General features: G+C 40.8%; 1 protein-coding gene across 6 annotated transcripts in view; it reads left to right on the top strand.

Annotated features, from left to right (window-relative positions):
* The window catches only part of ppargc1a (peroxisome proliferator-activated receptor gamma, coactivator 1 alpha), a 296,143-nt gene extending 274,068 nt beyond the window's left edge, over positions 1–22,075 (top strand). For 3 of the 6 annotated variants that reach the window (XM_089121964.1, XM_089121983.1, XM_089121936.1), the window contains exons 4-14: positions 860–982; positions 1,662–2,853; positions 3,649–3,694; positions 3,871–3,944; positions 6,572–7,592; positions 9,569–9,661; positions 10,716–10,836; positions 15,077–15,198; positions 15,553–15,704; positions 19,391–21,435; positions 21,466–22,075. In XM_089121964.1, the coding sequence (XP_088978090.1) occupies positions 860–982; positions 1,662–2,853; positions 3,649–3,694; positions 3,871–3,944; positions 6,572–7,592; positions 9,569–9,661; positions 10,716–10,836; positions 15,077–15,198; positions 15,553–15,704; positions 19,391–19,494 (3,048 nt within the window). In that variant the 3' untranslated portion in view covers positions 19,495–21,435; positions 21,466–22,075. Of the gene's footprint in view, positions 1–859; positions 983–1,661; positions 2,854–3,648; positions 3,695–3,870; positions 3,945–6,571; positions 7,593–9,568; positions 9,662–10,715; positions 10,837–15,076; positions 15,203–15,552; positions 15,705–19,390; positions 21,436–21,465 lie in introns of those variants that run through there. The other 3 variants (XM_089122082.1, XM_089122056.1, XM_089122128.1) reach the window with 3 other exon arrangements.
* Positions 22,076–24,566: the final 2,491 nt, after the last annotated feature.

The following is a 24,566-nucleotide window of genomic DNA, read 5'->3' as shown; positions in this document are numbered from 1 at the left end:
GAGACGCTCCTCCCGTGCTTCCCGTGTGCCCAATCCTGTTTTGCCATGAAGCATGGCCCTCTCACTCTGTTTCCTTCCATTGGTCTTTCACTGTCCTAAAGTGTTTCACTTTTCCTGACTCCCTCTGTCTGGTCTTCACTAGCACCAGATAAGGAGATGCTGCAGGCCTATCACCAAAAATGGGTAAAGACTCGCCAGACAACAGCTCTGGCAGCCTCCCATTGATGTCTGCACAGAACATAACCATAGCACTGTTGAAAAAGCAGATCAAAGTAGATCAGTGTTCCGGAGGTGTTAATTGCATTGTTCATTACTGCAAAAATAAACATGCGCAGCAATGTCAAGCTGAAGCGGTGAAATATATGCTGGAAGTAGTCTCTTATAATCTGCATTTTCTCTAATAAACCAGCAGGATAGAGCAAAAGTTGAAAACCACATTGCATTTGTTTTGTATGTTAGCAGATTAATGCATATCACATCAGAATCTGATGAGTATCACAGAAAAAGCATTGCACCAGGTCTACCTTAAAAAAAAGTTTAGGTTTGCATCACACATATAAAGTCATATATTGCATAAATGTTTTGTTTTCTTCATTTATGCACATGAATTAGTTTGCCAACTTACAGGATTCTTACATATATACATGTAAATGGCTTGCAAGTAATAATATTTACAAACAGCAGAGCATGGTGCATGGTAACAATGTCATAGGTTTGATTCTCCGAAAATGCATGCACCAATAAACTATATACCTTGGATGCATTCTAAGTCACTATCTTGTAATAGAAATATTGTTTGGAGTTTGTAATAAATTCATAGCTTTAATCCTTATGATCTGTTTCTCTGCTGTGTTTGTAGCTGAAGAAGCTCCTCCTGGCGCCTGCTAACTCCCAGCTCAGCTATAATCAATACCCAGGTGGCAAGGCACAGAACCATGCAGCCAGCAACCAACGGATCAGACCAACACCTGCTGTTGCCAAGGTAGCTGCTCGCTGCACTTCTTGCATCAAAGGCCTGGTGTGTGCGCTCATCTGCTAGTTTCATGTAATTTTGTTGCTTTCTGATAAGCGATACAAATGGTCTAAAGCTTGATTAATTTGTGTCTGTGACGGAGGTCTCATCTAAAAGTCTGTTGCCCTTAATGACGTTCAGGACTTCTCAATGGCACCATCTCATTTCCATGAAACAAGAAAAAACAAGTGTCTTAATAGAATTAGCATTGTTGGTCGCATTGTCACAAAAAAACAATGATTTATTACCACAGGCACAGGCGTGTTGTAAACTAGAAGAAAACTGAGTAGTTATTTGAGGCGAACATCATGCATAATTCTCTCACCTTCACACAAACACGCTCACACACACATGCACAACTCTCTTTGAGGAGTTAATTTTCCATAATGACTTTGACTCTGTTTCTGGAGCTCTGCACATGGCAGTCTCCCAGAGGACATCGCTGTCTCCTCCTGCTGCCTGCATGCAGATTCTTCCTGGAGCCGTCCCAAGACCTCGTAATTAAGATGATGGGCAAAGCACGCTCATGTTGCCTTTTGGGAGACTAAACCACCTCTGCACTAACCCCCTGTTCTAATCTACCTATGTTACCAGTGTCCCCTGTTACATGCCATACTCATTCTCTGTGTCTCTGATTCCTGTTGTTTAGACAGAAAACCCCTGGAACAGCAAACCACGTGGGGCCTGTCCCAACCGGTCCATGAGACGCCCTTGCACTGAGCTGCTCAAGTACCTCACCTCCAGTGACGAGGCCTTCCAGACCAAAGCCAGGGAAGCCAAGAGCACCTGGACAGGTTGTGGCAAGGACAGGGGAGGGGCTTGCACCTCTTCCTGCTCATCTTCTTCCTCTCCATCGTCTTCGTCCACCTCCTCTTTCTCGTCTCTGTCGTCCTGCTCCTCTTCCACCGCCTCCAAAAAGAAGACGTCCTATGCCTCCCCATCATCACAGCAGCAGCAGCACCAGCAGCAGCAGCAGCAGCTGGCATTGCAGGCCCAGCGAGGTGAGAGCCAGGCAGCCAGCACGTGTAGTGTGGCTGGTGAGGGGGCGGGGAAGTGGCGGCGGTGTACTCAAGGGGAGCAATCCGCCCCCGTTGTGCTGTCCCGTGGAGGCGGCTGTGGCCATGCTTGCTCCGGCGAAGAGGGGAGGCTGCCGGGCCTGCAGCCAGCTGTTGACCCAGGCAGCCTGGCCGCTGCCCGCTTTATTAGGTACATGCACTCTTACTCTCTCCCGCCTAGAGAGACGGGTCATGCAGGCAGCTGTGGTCATTGCCTTGAGGCAGGCGGCTTGGCTGAGGCTGGCCGTGCTAATAGGCACATCACGGTGACCATTAGGAAAAGGAGACAAGAGCTAGAGCACCCCATGCTCAGTCAGATGCTCACCTCCCGGCCCAGGCCAGCCCGTTACCGGGCTCACCTGCAGATGCCCAGTGTCCCCCAGAATCATAGGCGAGACCTACCAGACTTGGCTCCTAGAGTCCCCGAGAGCCACGGACACTTAGAGCAAGCTAGCCGTGATCACCTTAGAAATACACCTAGCTTAGATAAACAAACGTTTAGTGTAGTGGCAGACCAGAGTGATCTTAAGGTTTCAACCGGGCTTAAATTAGACCTAGAGAGCTGGTTAAGCATGCCAGAACAGGTGACAGGAGACCGCTTGCATGATCTGGTTGGCCAAACTGGGGAAGATGTTGTTGAATATGTCATAGGCAGCCCCATGTCATTCTCACAGGGCCTGCCAAGCCCATTGTTCCCAGACTCTTTAGTTCCAGAGCACACGCCCTCCGACTCACAAACACAGGCCCTCTGCAGGCACCTTGATGACCAAGTCCCACCAATGTTAGGTAATCATTGCTGCATCCCTGCCCTCTCTCCTTTCCCTCTCCTCCTTTAACTGCTTCCCAGTTTGACCACACACTAACCCCAGCACTAACACAAACCTAACATTTACTTGGGAGCAAAAGCAAAAGCAGACAGACACACAATTCCCTCCAAAGGACAAACCTCTGAATTGGCACAGACCCTTGTCTGTAGATTAACTATAAATGAAAGACGAGGTAACACTTTAAACCATCACGTGCCCAATTTCAAACTCAGATCTGTGCTGAAAAGCTTCTTTGTCAGGCTGCCGTAATATAGCTGTCTAACTGAGAGATACTCCCTAGTTGCAGTTGGAGACGGTCGCAGCCTCAGGCAACTGCACACGCTTCCTTGACTCTTCTTTCTTCCTCTGCTTTGGTTTCAATTGCATGCAAAATATCCTCTTTTTAGACATAACTTTAGCAGTATTTGTGCCATTCTTTTTCATGTCATAGTCTGTTTGTTTTTTTTACGTTTTCGGAATGTGGTGGAACTTGTTTGATGGGCCGAGACACTGAACACATGCCATCACTCCATCCTGCCTCACAAAGTATACAGTCAGATAAAGAAAAAAAACTATGGGGTCAAGTTAATCCAAGTATTCGGTTTTTCCTCCAAATTTCTGGCTAGAGAGCCTTTCAGTGCAGGGTTGGATTTGCAACATCTTTGCTGTCACTGATTGACTGATTGAGATATTTAGTTGTAGATGTGGACCTGAAATATCGTGGGCACAGTGTGAACTAGTAAATTAATTACCCATGCTCCTTTGTGTTCTGCAGCCAAACCAACCATCTTGCCACTTCCTTTGACCCCAGAGTCTCCAAAGTAAGTGAGAGAGTTTTTACACAACTTTTGTAGAGCAGACTGAACTCTGAACAATCTGAACAAAAAAAAAAAAAAAGATGAGGCATTTTGTTAATTTCATTTCCATTTGTAAGTTCACACAAACATTTTCAGCACTCCATTCATGTTCTCATAATTGTTTTCCCTTTGTGTTGCAGTGACCACAAGGGATCTCCGTTTGAGAACAAAACCATTGAACGCACATTGAGTGTGGAGATCTGTGGAACCCCAGGTAAACAAACACAAGGTCTTTGCTCATAACCAAGAAAATGAAAATTGTACCAAAGATCCCCTCCCTCTTTCCTCCATTTTTTCTGATTGTTAATCTGATTGTTAATCTATCATTTACTTGTAAAGATAAAACTGATTTGGCCAAAGGCAGACTGTCCAACAAGCCTACTTTGATAGTTTAATCAAAGCAAAGGGTTCAAGGTGGACTGATGGAAAATGGTCAGAATTTTACACAGTCCTCCATTGATTACTTTTTCCATTCTTTGTGTGATTTATTGGAAAGTTTCACTCTTCCCTTTTCAACAGTTAGTATTCTCTCTTTCTCATTTAGACTCTAATGCTTTTTAACTGGCCTGCTCACTGCTTAAATACATCAGAGATACATTTTTGTGTTGTTGTTATTATTATTGTTTTAATTGGTTTTGCCATGCAATTTGGATTTTGCCAATATTATCAGTATCTTTTTTTTTTTTTTTTAGAGAGAGAGAGAGTCTGGCAATTTGATTAGGGACATTAAGGTAATTTCCTGTTAATTCTGCTATTTGTGAAAATGGCCCATTTGTGAAATTGAGCCAAAGCATTTTTTTTTATGTAATTGAAAGGATATATATGTGCGTGTGCTTGCATGTGCGTGTATTTTTTCCATATATAGTGTATATTTTAAAACGCGTTGGTGTTGACCAAAGGTAATTATACCCAGACGAAGTTTATGTCAGCTGGGGCTGAAACACAACTCTTCAGCAGTTCTCCCCTTTTTCACTTTCTTTCTCTCAGCATAAATCATGCAGGTAATTATTTCTGTATCCCCCATGCAGAGATTAATCATTCTAGGTCAATAAAAACAAAATGGCTGCCCTTTCCCTCTCAAAATGTGTCATGGTGAATGGGCAATTTGATATTCTCTTATTATAAGGTACTGTAATGGCCCTCAGTGTACAGATTTGACCTAGCCGGAGGGTACAATGTAACTCTATGTTTGGTGTAGTTGCTCAAACGTGGATTGCCATAAATGTTTATAGGAACTACACATTTTATGATTTTTTTTTTTTTTTTTTGCCGATACCCTCTTACACAATTCAGATTGAGGATTCGGTACTATTTTAAATTAGGAAAGGGAGGGAAAGTGCTTTGAAGTTGAAGTTCTCTGATGAGGATAGGTTTACATTCTCCTAATGTCTGCTTATAGACTACCTTAAGCCCTTCATACTCACATGTGTTTACTGATTATCATACCAGATTAACTGATTACAAGTCAGCGTAAAGCCGGATGAGACTCTGAAGTCATACAATAAATAAAATTTCCGTTGAGGTGTGTGTCATCATGACAGCGGTGTGAGAATCCATATTTATGGAGCTGTTGAATTAGAAAATGTCCAGGTGCTTCACTGCGGGACACCCGCGGAATAGCCAGCACTATGAAAGTGGCAGATTTAAAACCATTCCCTAATCCCCATTCCTCTAATAGATTAACTTGAGCGGGGGTTCCTTTAATTAAGGTATCATATGACACCCAGGTCAGTCTGTGTTGCGCTCCTTGTGTGGCATTTTAAGATTACCACAGGGATCAGTTCTGTAAGCTTTAAGTAATAATTCGTTCAGAGGTCCCCGCGTAATTCACACCCTGCCAGAAACAGACGAGAGAACCCACCGGTATATGATTAGTGTTTGTATCTGTGTGCATTCATCATGGCTGCCTTGAACTGAACAGCACATATTTATGTAATGCTATGTAATGTAATTTATGTAATGTAATGTAAAGGCGATAATGGTCCTTGGTTTATGACCCTGCATGCATTGTTTTACCCAGATGGTGTTTGATTGGTGCAGCAGAAGTTCCATTGGCAGTGCATGCTTTCTTTTCATAGCTCATTGCATTGGCATAATGATACATTTAGTCAAGGCCACTGTTGTTTAGTATGCCGTGATTGACATAGACTGATAAAGAAAGAAAAGGAGAGATGGGTATTTTTTTTCAGGATATGGTCGTAAAATATTTAGGTTGATGCACTGAAAGCTGTTTTTAATCAAAACAAATAATGTATAGAAATACGAAAACAGAAATCAGGAGAGGTGTTGAAATAGAAAGAGAGAACGAGAAGTAGAGAAAAATAAAGAGGAACTACCTCGGGTTGCTTGTGCAAGTGCATTATCCATGCCATAAAGCAACACATCTCAAGACTTCCCATATAAATGCCATCTGTTGGCACATAAATCTGTCAAGATGGCTGGGGTTCATGAGCAGAAAAGGTGGCAAAGATGAAGAGAATGATAACAGCTCCTGCATCACTGTGCTTTCATCAGACTCCCAGGAGGGTGGCATTCATGCATCTGTCGAAAGCACCGGTGTTGTTATGAGATCTGGCTCTTTACTTTCTAATGAATTAGGATTGTTTATGGTCTGGATGAAGTTTAATTGAGTAACTCTGTCTGTATCCCGGTGCAATCTGAGGTCACATCAATCTTTCAGGGTTGCAATAAAACGTGGATAAGGATTAGGTCTAAATGAAAGGGAATATTTTAATCAGGCTCAAGTCTTTGCTCATCCAGTCAATTAAAAACAGACCAAGCTCTGGTGAGGAACATGAGGGATCTCGTTTGGTAAATCTTTTTTTCTCTTCTTCCCTCCAGGTCTGACACCACCTACCACGCCTCCTCACAAAGCCAGTCAAGAGAACACTTTCAAACTATCACTCAAAAACAAGCTTTCTTCATGCTCTCCCTCGGCCCTGACAAGCAAAAGGCCCAGGCTGAGCAATGGGGGCTCTTGCCCTCCGCCAACCAGCGGCTCTATTCGGAAGGGCCCAGAGCAGACTGAGCTCTATGCCCAGCTGAGCAAGGCATCCTCCACAATGCCCCTAGGGGGCTTGGAGGAGCGTCGGGGCAAGCGGCCCACGCCCCGCGTCTTTGGCGATCACGACTATTGTCAGTCTACAAGCACAAAACGAGACGGCACCACCACAGCTACAGCGGTGACTGGGCCAACGGAGGGCCGGCATGTGGAATGTAAAGACTCGAACATGCCGACCTCCTCTACTTCTACATCATCATTGTCTTCCGCCACCCCTTTGTCTTCCTCTCTGGCCAGGCAGCTTCAGGGCCTTTCCCCCACTGCTCAGGAGGCTCGTCCGGACACAGATGCTCACGGACAGGACCACAAGTCCACTTCAGGCTCCAAAACGTCAGTGGATTGCAAGAAACTACTAAGGGACCAGGAGATCCGGGAAGAGCTCAACAAGCACTTTGGAAAGCCTCAGCAAGCCTTCTATAGCGGGGTTGTGGGAGAGCAAAGGGACAATCGGCCGCTGGAGGACAGTGACTCTGGGGATGAGTACCCCAGTCTTCTCAGTGACTACATGCACCCGGGTCTGCCCGACTTTGAGGACCTCGAGGTTGGCCGGGAGCGCCTGTTCTACTTGGGGGAAGGTTCTCCACTCGAGCTGCTCCTCGAAGGGTCGCCCTCCAGCTCCCCTTCCAGCAGTTCATTCTCATGGAGCTCTGTCTCACCTCCTTCCACGCAGCTGTCCCCACAGCACCCCCGCTGGCCACGCTCCATCTCTCGGACCCGTTTCTCATCTCACAACAGGAACAGATCCCTCTCCAGGTCTCCGTACTCCCGCTCGGAGTCTCCCGACAGCCGTTCTCCCTCTTGGTGAGTTCTCGTGTGTCTCAGAAACACGTTTACCTAGCAATCTTTTTGGACACAAATCCACATATCTCGGCAGGGGGGGCTGTGAAGAATGTAAACATCTTTCTGTGGCTGTCATTGCAATAAAGCGACAGTCTGGGTCTCACAGCATGGACACTGAAGTCATTACGGCTGATTTTGCACAACCAGAGAAAAATTATGTTCAGTATACAATAAGCTTTGGCTTTGAGAGACACAATATAAAATGAGCTTGGAAGATAAACAGTATCCTAGATGGTAAATTGCTCATCTACACACTTGGAATGTTCTTGATGTTACACTAAATGAGGCATTGCAAACCTGAGTTTAGACATTCCCTCACCATTATCGTGATACAGTGACTTTTCATAAATTGCAGACTTCACAGGAGATTTGAAGTTTCATTTCACTTATCATTCGCAAGCGGTGCAGATGACAAATAGAGTCCAGCAGAGTCATTTCTTGGGCAAACAACTTGGGAGACTTATGGAAGTCTCACATTGTTTCCTCAATGGGCCTTACACCCTTTAGCTTGAATTTTAGATTAATTTCTCTCCAGCACTCTTTGATGGGGCTCTGTTGTTTTTAGTAGCAGCTGTTGTTTTGCTCAACAGCGTTGCCCGCTCCATCCCCGCGAGATGAAAGAAATGCCCAGTAAGTGATGTTCTGGACACTCTAAAGTGGGTTACATCTAGATAGCATGCCAGCAAGACAATATTTACAGTGCCTCCTTTTGATATGTGTGTGTGTATGTATGTTTAGTAACACATGATAAAGTGATTGTACTGATAAAGGAGAAATGAAAACCTCTTTTTTCGATATCTAGTGACATTGCCATTGTTCATGTTTACAAGCTATTGGAACTTAAAGGATTAGTTCTTTAAGCTGATAATTTACTCACCCCCATGTCATCCAAGATGTCCATGTCTTTCTTTCCTCAGTCGAAAAGAAATTAAGGTTTTTGATGAAAACATATCAGGATTTTTCTCCATATAATGGACTTCAATGGGAACCAGACGGTTCAAGGTCCAAAAGACAGTTAATAACAGTTTCAGATGCAGCTTCAAATGTCTTTAAACGACACCAGACGATTAATAAGGGTCTTATCATGCGAAACCATCGGTTATTTCAAAACTTATTTCAAATGTAACTTTTCTAAGGACAAATGCTAGCCTTGCTATATTCTGTGAGGGGCGTTTGTAACGTCACGTAATATGTAATTACGTTCAAAAGGTCACGGGTGACGTAGCCGGAGTCAGTGTTTACAAGTTGAACGCATAGGTTGAACGTGCAAACTAACTCAAACGCCATTTACAAAAAAAAAAAAAGGAATTAAAAGGTAAAACGACGATGTCGGACGATTTTGATTCTGTACTTCCGGCTACGTCGCCCGTGACCTTTTGAACGTAATTACGTATTACGTGACGTTACAAACACGCCTCACAGAATAGAGCAAGGCTAGCATTTGTCCTTAGAAAAGTTACATTTTTGAATAAGTTTTGAAATAACCAATCGTTTCGCATGATAAGACCCTTATTCATCATCTGGTGTCGTTTAAAGACATTTGAAGCTTCATCTTTTGGACCTTGGACTGTCTGGTTCCCATTGAAGTCCATTATATGCAGAAAAATCCTGGAATGTTTTCATCAAAAACCTTAATTTCTTTTCGACTGAGGAAAGAAAGACATGGACATCTTGGATGACATGGGGGTGAGTAAATTATCAGCAAAATTTTTTTCAAAAGTGAACTAATCCTTTAATGGCCTATAGCTAAACAGTTTCTCATTACCATTGTTTTCCCCTTTTTTTATTCCAACGTTCCCCCTTTATTTCCCTTTTTTACTCCCTTTATGTCTGTTACTTAAAGTTACACTATATACTGTCAGTAAAGTCAGTAAAGAACGTGTTCAGTTTAAGACTAAGGTGCAATTTTATTTTATTTTTTGTCTGCTCATACACAGGTCTCCTCACAATATGGACGATAGCACTTTTATTCCCAGGATTTGTAGAAGCCCTCGGTCCCAGTCTAATTCTATTTTTGGTCGGAGACCTAGGTAAGTGCTTTTTTTCACTCTTTAATAAACTGTATAAATGAATGATGTGACACTTATACTAGAACAAAAATGCGTATATGCTGATATTAAAGACCTGTACATGAGACATACAGTACGTAAATAAGTGCTGGAAGATAATGTACTGTGTCTGCAATACTTTCAGAGTCTGTCCTTATGCAAAGGAAGCAAGTCACTTGCTGACTCTGTCTAATTGATATGATGAGTTATCATGATACATCATTTCAAGGCCTTAACTTTTCAAACTTTTACAATAAAGCTTTCGTTGGCAAGAGCAGCTTGCATTAGGGACCCACTAACTCCCAGCTACACCTTTTCCCTGATGGTGCTGTTGTCCTCTCATATTGTGCTTTTACACCATGTTGCCTCTTTTGCAAATGGCTGTAGAAAAAAAAGTTGCACTTTTTGGACGTAAAGTTCAAACTAAGCAAAAAGTAATGGCATGTGAAGTTGTGCTGACAGACACAGCTGCCAAATTTCCGCCATATTCCCTTAAGAATCTCGCCATTGGGAGCTGTAACCTTTTGCGATGTAATGAGACATCTTATTAATGTGTTTGTTTGTCTTCCACGCTAAGAAGAATGGAAAGCAGTCTGCTCTGAGCTAGCTGATTCCCAATGCCACTTGAGGAAAACAGCAAACAATACATCTATGTACTCAGAAAAATGTTATTGCTCAGAGGTTGCTCTTTCACAGCTCAGAAAACTTAATTGAGTTCTCCATTATATTTAAGTGTCTTCAACAGTTCCTTTGAAAAAAAAAAATCAAACAAAAGAGTTTAATTTCAGTAACTAAAAATGTGAAACCAATATATTATATACACTCATTACATGCAAAGTGAGATATTTCAAGTGTTTATTTGTTAGAATGTTGATTATGGCTTATTTTTCGAGTTTCACCTTTATATGACAAGAAGTAGACTGTCTATTTAATCCCATCTTGGAGAAACAATTTAAATGCTAAAGATAATGTCTTTATATTTCTTATAGTTGCATGTTTATTTTTAAATGGAATGTTTTGTCCTTTTCAACTACAGGTACGACAGCTATGAGGAATACCAGCACGAGCGTCTGAAGCAGGAAGAGTTTCGACGTGACTATGAGAAACGGGAATGCGAGAGAGCCGAGCAGAGGGAGAGACAACGGCAAAAAGCAATAGTAAGTACACCCTCTTCGGTATTTTATTAAATTATAGAATGTTTTTTCTGCTATGGACACATTTATATCCCTGGAGTTGTTTTTTTATTAAAACCTAAAATTGTGTTGTTTTTTATGTTATATAAAGGACATATAAAACTTTCTTGAAAACTATCACTCTGCCTTAATGATTTACTTTAATATTTCTTTCAAATGCCTTTTATCCATAGATTTTCAATTAAAATTCATCATACAAATATTAATTAAAAAACATTGACAATACTGTTTAGATTGAAAGAATGATAATCTACATTTGAGTGAAATCATAATAATAATAACTAAAAACTTAATTAATTATTGAAGAAATTGTGCATAATTTACAATATGTAATTAAATGTGTTATCCAAAAAAATCCATTCCAAAATGCTATTTAATACAAAATGTGATGGTTTTGACTCGTGATTAAAATATTTCAACGAACATTTTAAATATCTGTCCACTGTTGGACAATTTAAACAAACTATTGAGTGTTTCTCCAAGTCCACAGGGCCAAACATACCCATAGTTGACGAAAACCCTATTATGCTTGGAGGTGTTTTTCAGTTGTGGTCTCTCTCCTTCTGGCAAGAATCGTACATTAGCCCAGACGTTTATCCTTCTCTCAAGCTTTCTCTTCCTCCGTCACTGTGTATGCCTACAGAAAGCTCGAAGCACACAGCCATCCCAGCGCGCGCACGCTCTCTCTCTCACTCAAAAAGTGAACTCATGCAAAGACTGCACTCTGAATCATTCAGGCTACACGCGTTTCCTCTTTATCTCCCAGTTGTGTATTTTTAACATCTCTGTGGTGTTTCCGAATGGTGCCGGATTCAATTAATCACACCACGGGCTAAATGCTTTCGACCAGACAATCGAGGGAAAAGTCGAAATAAGATTTCCCGAATCAAAGGTATGTTAATATGTGGGCTCAAAATGAGCCGTTTAATTTCTAACACTTACATATTTGAAATGCAGTTCTCTGAGATGAAATATCAGTTTTGTTCTCTCTCGCTGTGCCTGACCAGACTGTGAAATGAGACGGCTTTCCAACTCAGTTCACTGATAAATGCACACGTCAAATAATGCACGCATGACTCGGCCCTGCGTACGTATTTTTTTTTTCTTTTTCTCTTTTTTCTTCGTCTTCTGCGGCAGCAAGACAATTACTAGCGGCGGCGGCTGAGCTGTCAGAAGAGGTTTTGGGGGGGCAAAGGATGTGAGAGCTTCATATGAAGCGCTAGTCTCAGGGTGTCATCTTTAAAACCTCTCCACATTTATCAGCTGTCAGCAACAAAACCACCAATTCAGCAAACACTTTTGTCTCCTATTGTACATGATGGAAATGTGAGGGGAGCTTCAGAGGAAATGCAAAAAAGAAACCCTTCTCCCAGGTGTTCTAGCTAATTTGTAGGTTTTTGTTGTAGCTGTCGTTGTTGTTGTGACACGGTGACATCATATACACAGGTGAATTATGACTCTGTTATGGGGCAATAGATACTAATCATAATTTTATGTATGACTTACAAGAGACCTCAGGTTATTGTTGAGGATCATAAGTATATTTTGTCACACATAATGGCAGGTACATGAACAAATGAATAAGTAATGCCACGTAATAAGGCCTGAGGCTTGTGCTCTGTCTCGAGATTAGCAAACTAAATTAATACCACCGTTTTATATATTCAGCCTGATAGGGTCTTTACATTTTCTCAATCTATGTGTTCTTTTGCTTCAATGAATAATGGAACAAAGTCTTATTAGCCTTTAGCTAAAATTGATGATAAAACTTGACTGTACATCATTTCTATTTTAATGCGACTAGTTGCTTGGCAACTCCCTACATTTAGGCATCTTATTTGGATAAAAAAGAACTAATTATTAGTAAATGTTTTGTTCATCACAATGCTGTATCTTAGTGACAATCTTAGTATTTTCTACGGTGGCCCAGAAGTGCACAAGGGAATTTAAAAAGCAAACATAAGTTCACAACACAACGAAATTAAGCCACAACACAATGAAATGAATCCACAACACAACGGAAAAAATGTACAGCGCAACGGAAATAAGCCACGACACAACGGAAAATGTACAACACACTGGAAATGAGCCACAACACAATGGAAAAAAAATGTACAACACAACGGAAATAAGCCACAACACAGCGGAAAATGTAGACTACAACACAACGAAATAAAGCCGCAACAGAAATGAAATGCTCCCGACCACTAGAGGGCTCTCGGAGTGCGGTAAAGTTCGTTTTCCTTGCCATTGTTCTATAGAGTCAGCAATCTTAATATATCAATACCACGATTAGTTTTACTGGGCCACCGCAATTATCACATAATCTATCTGTGAGAGGGCTGAGCGAGGGCTTTACCCCCATCTAGCGGTGAAAAGGTACATGACCATCCAATGAATAATAGTTTCTGTTCCTCTCAATTCCGATTTCGTTTTAACTCCTACGGTGGCCAATGTAGTCCAAGACTAAAATGGCTTCCAGTTCGACCTCGTCCATGAGTGTTAACTCAAACGTAAACGCGAAAGGCGAAGCTTGAATTAACGGGTATGTCCCTCTTTGGCTAATGTACTTTCAAGATGGAGGGGCAACATGGCGACCGACATTAGAACCCCTTACCCGTATGTATTTTCAATGGCATGTTATACACTCACGAGAATACTTTATTATTGAAGAAGTAAATATACATTAATGAGCACATATATTTTTGAAAGAACTAAGTGTTTTTAGCTAAGAATAAACTAAAAGAGTTACACAGTGTAGCTTTAAATATTCACAGTATATTTATGATCATTTTGGTGGTAGTGTAAAATAAGTAACATTGCAAATATGACAATGGGCCATGTGATTAATCAAAGTGTAGGTTTGACTTCAGCTTCCAATGATTAAGAAAACACAATAATCCAGATAAAATAATATAGAATAATATTGTACATATTCCATACAGCGGTGCACTTTCGCTCGTTCTTAACAGCCCAAACTTATTGTGCAAATCAGTCAAATCATGTAACATGACTTTCGTAAAATGTAGTCTACTGCGGGACCTGCTTGATATTAAAACAAAGTGTGCTGGTTCCCGTGTGGCTTTCTTTATGTATATAGTATTTTGAATCTGCTCGGCAATGATGCTGTTTGGTTACAATTAAAGTGTTGAAAGCGGGGCGAGGCCGAGAGCCTTGGGAACGGAACCAGGCCGGTGAGAAGATTGCTAATGAGCGTCACCTGCATGCCACAGCGGTCTTGAGTCTCATGGAAGGAGATCCGGAAGGATAAATGGAGGAGTGACGGCAGTGCAAGACGAGAGAGGACCAGGTCTGGACTTTGTTGTGTTTTTATTAAGTTTATATCCGGCAGTCGTCTGTGAGGGGCTGTCGCTTTACTTTCGTTTTGTTGTTTGTTTATTTTGATATTAAAGCTTATGTTAAATAAAAAAAAAATACAGACGACAGCCACCCCTCCACAACCAAGGGGGACGGCTGTGGGTTAGTCCGTCCCCCTGCAAATCACACCAGCCCATCATCTTGAGCGTCAATGTTTGTAGACTCCGCTCAGCTGGATGGCACTACGGATTTCCCACAGCAGCAAGAGCTCTTTGACAGTGTGAGTTTTGGCACCAAATGTAGGCTCAGGGAAGGAGGATGCAGAAACGATGCGAATGATCAACGTAAAGATTGAATCAAAATAAACAAACAACAAAACAAAAGTAAAGTGTATAAACACAATAAAAACACAACATAAAGTCCAAGTCTGGTCCTCTCTCCTCTTGCACTGCCGTCACTCCTCCTTTTATTCTTCCAGATCTCCGTCTGTGAGACTCAAGACGGGCACATTTGTAATCACGACACAGACCTCGCTCCGTTCCCACGGCTATCGGCCCCGCCCTGCCTGCCACAGAAAGGTACCCTTTAAACTGTTTAATAAAAACATAAATATCAAGATATATATTGAATCTATCTCAAAAAGAATGAAAGCTTTTTTTAGCTGTATCACCCAGTTTTTGTTACTCACAAATCAGAGTGAAAAAGATAAAGGAGAGTCCTCCAGCTATTTTCTCCAGACGGTTCTTGGCTTTCCCACAGTGGTGGATGTTAATTACAGTCATGGGGTGAGGTTGAGAAAAGTCAAGGAGAGGGGGAAGAGGGGAAAAAAAGTAGCAGAAGCACTATGTTAGACTAATCTCTTCTCTCTCATTCCCTTTATGACCAGGAGGAGAGGCGAGTGGTGTATGTGGGACGTCTTCGTGCCAACAGCACACGCACAGAGCTCAAACGCCGCTTTGAAGTCTTCGGCGAAATTGAGGAGTGCACAGTCAACTTGAGACATGATGGGTAAGACCGTGGGCCTGTGTCTGTGTGTTTTTGTGGATCGCGTGTGTCAAATGTTTAAAAGGAGTCAATATTATCTTTCAGCATAAAAGGAATCTTCTAAATCTAGTTAATGCTGTACTTGTGGCCATTGGACGGTGATTAGGAGAGCAGACTTAACTGCTTCTCATTGCACACGCATCTGTCACAGACAGCACAGGCGTGTTTGAATACAAATAGGATTATACTGAAACAAAAAGCAAGATGTCTCATATTTACTGATTCCAATTTTGCATTTTGAATGGGGAATGAAGGATGAGAACGCTTTGCGTTGCGCTCTCGTCGACTGACGCTTCGTTTTCTATTTTTTCAACCCAGAGACAACTTTGGCTTCATCACCTACCGCTACACTTGTGATGCGCTCGCTGCCCTTGAGAATGGACACACCTTGCGCAGGTCGAACGAGCCTCACTTTGAGCTCTGCCTTGGTGGACAAAAGCAGTACAGTAAATCGAATTACACAGACTTAGGTAAGTACACAGCCTGGCTGCTGTTTTTTTTTTTTTTAACAGCTGATTAGAGACGCTACTTATAAAAAACGCTGCCTTAAAGGAGTAGTTCACAGTAATTTACTCACCCCCATCTCATCCAAGATGTCTTTCTTTCTTCAGTCGAAAAGAAATTAAGGTTTTTGATGAAAACATCCCATCATTTTCTCCATATAATGGACTTCAATGGGAACCAAACAGTTCAAGGTCCAAATGAGTTTCATTGCAGCTTTAAATGACACCAGACGATGAAGAGTGGCCTTATCTAGGGAAACGATCGGCCATTTCAAAAAAAAAAATTAAAAAGTTTACGTTTTATAAGCACAACTGCTCACCTTGCTCTGTTCTCACCTTGCTCTGTTCTGCCGTGACTCTCCTGTTCAAAATCGTTCATCAAAATGAACAAATCTTTTTTTTCGAGTCGTGACTCGAAGGATCCTAGATAAGACACTTAATCATCATCTGGTGTCGTTTAAAGCCATTTGAAGCTGCACTGAAACTCTCATTTGGACCTTGAACCGTTTGGTTCCCAATGAAGTCCATTATATGGAGAAAATGCTGAAATGTTTTCATCAAAAACCTTAATTTCTTTTCGACTGAAGAAAGAAAGACATGGACATCTTGGATGACATGGGGGTGAGTAAATTATCAGCATTTTTTTTTTTTTTTAAAGTGAACTACTCCTTTCATACAGAAAGAAAATAAGTAGTCAACAACAGCAATATTATATTATATTTAGTGTATTTAAGTTCTATGCACTAACATTTAAATGTAATCATTTTATACAATGCGCTTATTGTGAACATAGATGTCTTTACATTGTACTTGTACAACTAATGTAATTAGCTGATAGCTGATAAGTTATCTATAAATAGTCCCTGTCCGATCCCGATGCATTTCTTTCTTTCACTCTCATCCCATCTCTTCCTCACACAATACCTAAAGGCTTTTAAAACAGCATGCCCTTCTTTTCATACGCACCATGCCCAAGGTGACAATCTAGATCAGATTGATGGATCTGTGAGCGACAAATTCCTTTGTAAAATGTTATGGGGCTTTTTCCTACCCATGATGCCTATGATATGGATGTGTCTGTAATAGGCAATATCATCTCCACCCAAAGGGGAAAGTGTCTTTTGGGGGAAGGGAAGCGATTCAGAAGGAGGCAAAAGAATCGAATCCTAAGGGCAGCGCCTTTACATGTTGGTGAATTCTGCTCTGTGCAGCCATGCAACATGAGACCATTACTTCCTGTTTTAACAGCATGCACTTCAATATTTACTCAATGCTCCACACATTTATTTTCTGCAAAATGTGAGGTCAGGGACGTGTAATGGTCGGGACGTTGGGATGATCCATCTCGGTTGCGTTGATGGTGCTGCAGGTCAATGGAAAGGAACAAGAGCACTTTCCCTCAAATAATGGGGACATTACCTTATATTTCAAAGGCTCAGGGTAAGGCCAAAGATTGTGGACATAATACACTCTCCAAAAGCGTGGAAGCTTCGGTTAAGGGCCATATAGCAGAATCATTGTATTTGGGATTGTACCCCCCTCCTCGGGGCAGATGTATGAGTTGACCTTCATTTTCTTGAAGCCTTTGGCTAGATACACGGTTTTACGGTGAGTGTAGGCTGAAGCGCAGCGACGGGTTCAGATGAAGAGGGAATGGCGGGAAAAGAGAGAAGTGACTTGAATAGCACGCCACAATACCCCGAGAACGTTCCTCTCAATCTTTTGCCTTTCTCTTCCTCTTTCCTCCTTGTTTTCCGAGACACCGTCCATTAGTTCGAAGTAGAGCGCAGGGGCATTTTTCATCTTTCAAGGTGCGCTGCATGACACCATTCTCCCCTTAGCCATAGCATTAGATCACGACTGGCATCTCCTGCATGCCACGGTCATTCCCATTTCTCACGTGCTTCGACTTTGCCGCTGTGCATATGAGGGCACCATTTGTGAAGCTGTCTTCTACTAGAGATAAGACAGCCGTATTTGTTATCCTGGTCACAAATCAAACCGTATGTCTAATGGCCGTTCGGCTCTCGTCTTCGGGAAGTTACTACTGACTGTTTAATAATTAAACTGGGCGGTTCAAGACAATTGATGATTGTATTACAGGAAAGGTTGAGAGAGAAGCCTAGAAGACTGATTTTCTGTGGTTTAAATGGATGACCCCTGCTTTTTAGCGTAAAATATAGAATATTTCATAATATTAACCCACAGTGACAAATAAGTCTCCACGATTAAGAAAAGGATTAAACGAGATAAAGAGAACTATTTTAAAGTTTAATACACGTGCCAAGTTCATAGAGATGTATTTGTTGTGTTCAAAAAAAAAAAAATTACATTTTTTGTTCCTTGTTTATATTCAAAATGTTGTTGTCAAAGATTATGAATTGTTCATTCATATGTAAATAATAATAAAAGTATTTATATGATATCTTGACAGTTGTACAACACTGACTTTTTTAACCCTCAGGTGCTCTTAGTTTCGGAGTCACACTTGTTATCTTCCCGGTCAAAAGTGACCGGACACCTAAAAATTAAATTTCCTCCATCCCATTAAAACCAATGCAATTTATTTTTGTTCTATAATATTTATTCTTTGTAATTAAGTATTTTGAGACAATTTGATTGAATTTATTAATATTTATGCAATATTTATGGTCTATTTTTGCCTTGGAAATACATATATATATATATATTTTTTTTTCTATATATATAAATATATATATTTTTTTTTTTCAAAAAATTATTAATGACCCCTGCTTTTTAGCGTAAAATATAGAATATTTCATAATATTAACCCACAGTGACAAATAAGTCCCCACGATAAAGAAAAGGATTAAACGAGACAAAGAGAACTATTTTAAAGTTTAGCACGTGCCAAGTTCATAGAGATGTATTCGTTTTAAAATTTACATTTTATGTTTTTTAAAATGTTCCTTGTATCTTAATTCATTTTAATTATATTCAAAATGTTGTTGTCAAAGATTTTGAATTGTTCATTCATATGTAAATAATAATAAAAGTATTTATACGATATCCTGACAGTTGTACAACACTGACTTTTTTAAAATAGCAAATTAAAAACCCCTTTTTATCATAGAACTGGACACATAATGAAATTATTTGTCTGTAACAATTGCTCACACAATGGAATCCCATTTTGCCACATAGTAATGCCAAAAAAAGGGGGATAAGTTGAAATTATGTATAAGTACTAATCAATCATGAGATAAAATGTTGAAATTCTGACAAAGTTATGAAATGGAAATGCACAACTGTTACATAAAAAGTCAAAATTATGCGATTTCATTTTCATAATTTACATAAGATGTCAACATTATGAGTTAAAAATTCATAATTATGACAGTCGGAATTGACAGACATCATTTTTGACAAACATTTTTAAATTGACATTATCAACCATTAAATAAAAAAATCAATTATGAGATGAAATTCATAATTGGCATAAAAATTCATAATTATGACAAAAAGACAAAGTCATTATGACATAGGTCGTCATAATCATGATTTACCAAGCACTTTTTTTTTTAATGTATGTGACGAAAAGTTGGCTTCCATACAAAGGAGCTCTAACAACACCTTTAAAAAAACGAGGCCATTTTCCACAGATGTTCAAACGTGCCATTTTCTCCTTTCAGATTCCCATTCTGATGACTTTGATCCAGCCTCCACTAAAAGCAAGTACGACTCCATGGATTTTGACAGCTTGTTGCGAGAGGCCCAGTATAGCCTGAGAAGGTAATGAGCACCACTGCACCGGCTGGCTGCAAACAGAGGGATTTGCAATACCTCACTGTTGTTTCTGTTCTTTGAATACAAGACTAAAGACGTTTTACACTCACCACTGTAAGTGGAAAGAGTATACTGTATGTGGACGATAAAGTTCTACGTATATGAAGGGATATACGCGTTTATCTGCAAGCAAAGTTTACATGAACCTAGCTGCTGCGAAGCTGAGGAGAGACACTGCCTGAAGTAGCGCACACTACTTTAGCGGACTACACAGATCCGTGTGGCGCGCGAGGCTCCGTTAGAGACACGAATCTTCATCAGAGCTCGCTTCACACGCGCATCGCCCTCGGCACTTTGAAAGGGGAAAATTGCAGCTCGTTCAGTCTGTTTTTATTGTTTGGAGTTTATTTTTGTGGGCTTTTTCTGTTCCTTTTTTAATCTGGGTGTTTGGATGTGGTGTTACATTATCGAGAAGGGTTTGGGGAAATCTCTTGGATGTTCAAGGTAACATTGTCTACATTTATTGAGGGGGGGAGGGGAGATGTAGTCGCCTATTTACAAAAGGAATATTTTTATTTGATGTGCATATCAGCGTCCTTTGTTTGTTACAGCTATGCACTGTAAAATGCAGCCTTTTTAAGATGAAATTTTCTTAATCAAGAATGTTGATCTGTAGTCATTATGATGATGTATAACCTACATGGCGTTTAGATGACGTGATTTGATTGTAAAAAAAAATACGTATGGAGATTTATTGCTCTTTTTGGGGGAGCATGCAACAAAATTTTGTCTGTTTTTCCTTTGGTTATTTTTTTTTTCATCGAAAAACTCCATGTGCAGTTTCATCCGATTTTCAAATGAATATCTCAGTGTTTTCCGTACATACATGCAGTGTAAGATAGATTTTCAAGAGTTTATGTTCACTACTGTGTAAAAAAATGAACCCCAAGATATTTTTTTATCCTTTATGTCTGAAGGAATCAATAGATTTTATTTGAATTTCTCTGTGCACACTAATAATTGTTATCGTTCCTGTTTGATAATACACTTTCACAGAGATGATTACTCTTCTAACACAGAATTACTCATGCTTATTTATGTATTTATCTCAGTATTCTAATCAAAATATTTATGGCAGCCATCTCACGTGATGCTCCTTACAAATTTTGCTATTTATATTATTTGTTATTCAACAATCACTGGAAAGGATGTAAATTTACAAGTTCTAAAGAAATATCGTTTTTATATGCCTTCAGAGATGGAACAAACAATATATTGTATGATCATATTCTAGGCTCATGATGAACTTTGCTGCTCCAAAACTCAAGTGATTTATTTGTTTTTCTAGCTCTAAAACATCCACCTTTTCATCTCTTTTTTTATTACATGAAGCAATAAAATAATTTTGCAGGTATTTTGTTGTACCACAGAAAATCTGTGTCTTTGCTCCACACTTTTGATTATGTGAATGCCAAACTAAAGTTTACAATTTTCTTTCCTGAATTTTTTAAAAACAAGAAAAAAAGATGTATTTGATGTAAAAAAAAAATTATATATATATATGATGATACTAATCTTGTCATTACTCACAATAACTCAAAATAATGAAAAGTAATAATGGAATATGAAAATGTGAATTTAAAAAAAATAAATAAATAAATAAAAAAGCAATAAATTATTTTTCAAAGCTGTATTTTAGCTCATGTTGTTGTATGGTTTTAGACATGACAAATTACCCAGACTCTGTTCAAATACGGGGGATCCATTCCAGTGCCTCAACACAGATCTTAAGAACACCGTTGGAAAGAGAAATTGGTTGTGAATGCAGCTTGTGTGTGTGAGAGAGAGAGAGAGAGAGTGTGAGCAAATTCAAGAATTCAATATAAGCAATGAAAGAAGTGGAAAAGCCAAAAATTGCATCTATGAGATCGAGTCTCTTTCCAAAGCAAGAGCTATTTTTTGTCTTTGCTGTGGTTTGAAGGCAAATGAACTGTTAATAATTTGAATCACCCAAACGCAACAGGCACCTCTCACGGACACTTAAGGTAACCTTTTTTTTATGTCGATTAATAGCCCATATTAAAAGATTCACAAACCATTGCTGTCGATGTAAAGGTCTGGTTTCAGAAAAATGGTTTTCTGCACAGAGCTTGGGTATGGAGTCATGTCGCGTTCGATATGTGTGGCTTTAATCAGTGCAACATGTATGTTGCAAATCTGCTTTGTAAATTGCTGTAGCAATATGTTACAACACCCTGATGGGGTGTATCTTTTGGAGTGGCAGACTTTCTACTACTGAAGGATTTGCCACTGCGTTGGATGATTTTTTTGTGTGTGTGTGTTTCCATAAAAAAGCAGATATATCTAAATGAGGCTGTGTGTGGATTTGATAGAGTGTGCGTGTATTTCGGGTCAAGGGGACTGTGTTTGGCTGTGTTATCTTCTATTTGTCTCCTATCCATGTTGCCTTCTGCTGAGTCCTAACCAATGCCTTTGTAGTTGTACGTATTGTACAATCTTTGTTGTGGATTTTCTTTTTTATGTGTAGTTTTCATCAGCCTCACCATGCCAATAAAGGGAATTGTGTCTAATTTATTCTTATCCTCCTTTTTCTTGTACATTCAAACTAAAAGACTTTTTTTTTTTCCTATTGACTAAACCGAGCACCTGATACATCGCACATCATGCGAACCCCTGCCGGGCGATGCTGTTTTCTGCATATCATCACTGTAAGCTGTTGAGCACATTGTTTTCGATGACTCACTTGCAGAGTCAGTTATTTTTGGCGGATGCTCGTGTTTTCGCCAACTCTGCACGACCCTGGAAAATGACTGATGATAATCCCGTGGAGCTTGTTTCTTAATTCCCATAAACTCTTTTTGACAGGTTTTGCATGTGCGTCTGAGCGAAAGCGTGCCTATAAAGGGACTGAGAGAATTTGATGGCACATCTGTCCAGATGAAACCTAATACTGTATCATTACTATTCAGCCTGTGAGTATAGGGAAGGTGAATAACCCCTTCTCTTCTTTGAGAGATGGACATTAAATTTTAAAAGAAGAGGATCCAATTGTGGATTTATTTATTTATCTTTTTCATTAATGCTTCAGTTTAGCCTCGGAGAAAAGAGACTTCTTTCATTTTGCCGTCACAATCATCCAGGCAGGAGGTCTTTTGCAGTTTGCCCTTTTCCACACAATGAAGCTGGAAGCTCAAGAGCTTCACTTCACCTCTGTCTTTTTGTGTGATACAGGTACTTACTCTGGCAATCCATCCTTATCTTTCATTTCACACAGCCAGTTGTAAAAATGGCTATGTCTGCAGTTTTTGAGGGTCTTCTACCTGCTATCCTAAAATATATGACTATACATGATATATAGTGTATTCATACACTACCAGTCAAACGTCTGGTCCATGGTCATTGAAACTGAATCATATGACAACCTGCCGTATGAAAAATCTGTTTATTTTTATATGTATATGTGTGTATGTGTGTGAGTGTGTGCAGCACATGTGGCTGTATATAGAGCGCACAACGTTGAAAAATGCAAGGATATTGTCTTTTAATTCATTAAAAATTAATACACAGGGCAGATAGATGGAGTAAAATCCACTTCAAAGATGATATTGTTAAAAGAACTGAACAAAACAGAATATATATATATACACAGACTAAATGAGGCATTTACCAAATGACAGGTGAACTGAATGGTTAATCAAACACACTCAGAAACTGGGTCAAATTACAGGGACACAGGCAACCAGGAATAGAACTAAAACACAAAGAAACTAAGTCAAAACAGAACATGTATGTGAAAACTGGAGGAGGACAATGAACAGGAGAGAGACGGACACAGTCGGGCAGGCAAAACAGTCCAAGGAGGAGTGGAAGGATGGAGGAGCCAGGAGCAAATTGAGCCGGATGATGACCCAGAGAAAATGGGCCAAGCCAGGAAGTAGGACCACGGCCGCATCGAGGGAAGGATAGGCCATGTTGGAGAATCCTTAGACGATACGATGGTGGCGACTGATGGAGACTCAGGGCAGAATGGACACTCAAGGTGACACCAGTGATCTGGAGGGCTGAGATAGAACTGCAGGCTCGCAGGACCAAGTTGGAGATGGGGGCTCGTCAGGGCAGGGCAGAGCGAGGGAAGGAAGAGCCTGACGGAGCCAGAGAGATGGTGGGAGTGGGTAACCAAAAGAGTGGAAGACCATGGTATAGTAAGGGATGAGGAAGCCTGGTGGAGTCCGTGGACTGATGAACCCCAGTGGGGTCAGAGGGTCGAGGTGGAATCAAAGCTTCGGAGGACTGATATAGAGCCACATGGACTGAGCTGATTACTGGAAGCTCAAATGTGCATCAATCCAGCACAGCGGGGTGGATGGAGGAGTAGGGGGACTAGAGGGGAACAGCGAAAGCAGGGCCGATTCCAAGCCTGACGGAGCCAGAGAGATGGTAAGAGTGGGAAACCAAAGGAGTGGAAGACCATGGTATAGTAAGGGATGAGGAAGCCTGGTGGAGTCCGTGGACTGATGAACCCCAGTGGGGTCAGAGGGTCGAGGTGGAATCAAAGCTTTGGAGGACTGATATAGAGCCACATGGACTGAGCTGATTGCTGGAAGCTCAAATGTGTATCAATCCAGCACAGCGGGGTGAATGGAGGAGTAGGGGAGCTGGAGGGGACCAGCGAAAGCAGGGTTGCACTTTTGGTTTTGGTAGAGGAGGTGGGAGAGGAAGGCTGGATGGGTGACTCTGGACACTCGGAACTGGACTGAACCAACAGAGATATAGGGGAATTGGGACTAGGCAGCATTCTCTTTAAACTCATCCATGCCATGCCTCGAACTCTACGAGTAGTCCCATGGGAATAGTTGATGTAGCCAGCACACACACCTGGTCAGACTCTGTTGGAGGCAAGGGTTCTCTCTCGAACCAGGCTTGGGGACTCTGTCTGTGGTGGGCTCATGCATAATCTCTATCAAATTGTGGTTGGTGGCTGCCAGTTCTCTGGGTGAGGAGCGGGGATGGCGGTGTCTTCCTCGATGGGGCAGATGGTAAAAGGCGATCTGTTACACATCA

Source organism: Pimephales promelas, chromosome 1 (genome assembly GCF_988280905.1).
Source record: "Pimephales promelas chromosome 1, fPimPro1.hap1.1, whole genome shotgun sequence".
NCBI lineage: Eukaryota > Metazoa > Chordata > Actinopteri > Cypriniformes > Leuciscidae > Pimephales > Pimephales promelas.
The sequence above is the reverse complement of the archived record's forward strand: the minus strand, read 5'-3'. Positions and strand labels throughout refer to the sequence as shown.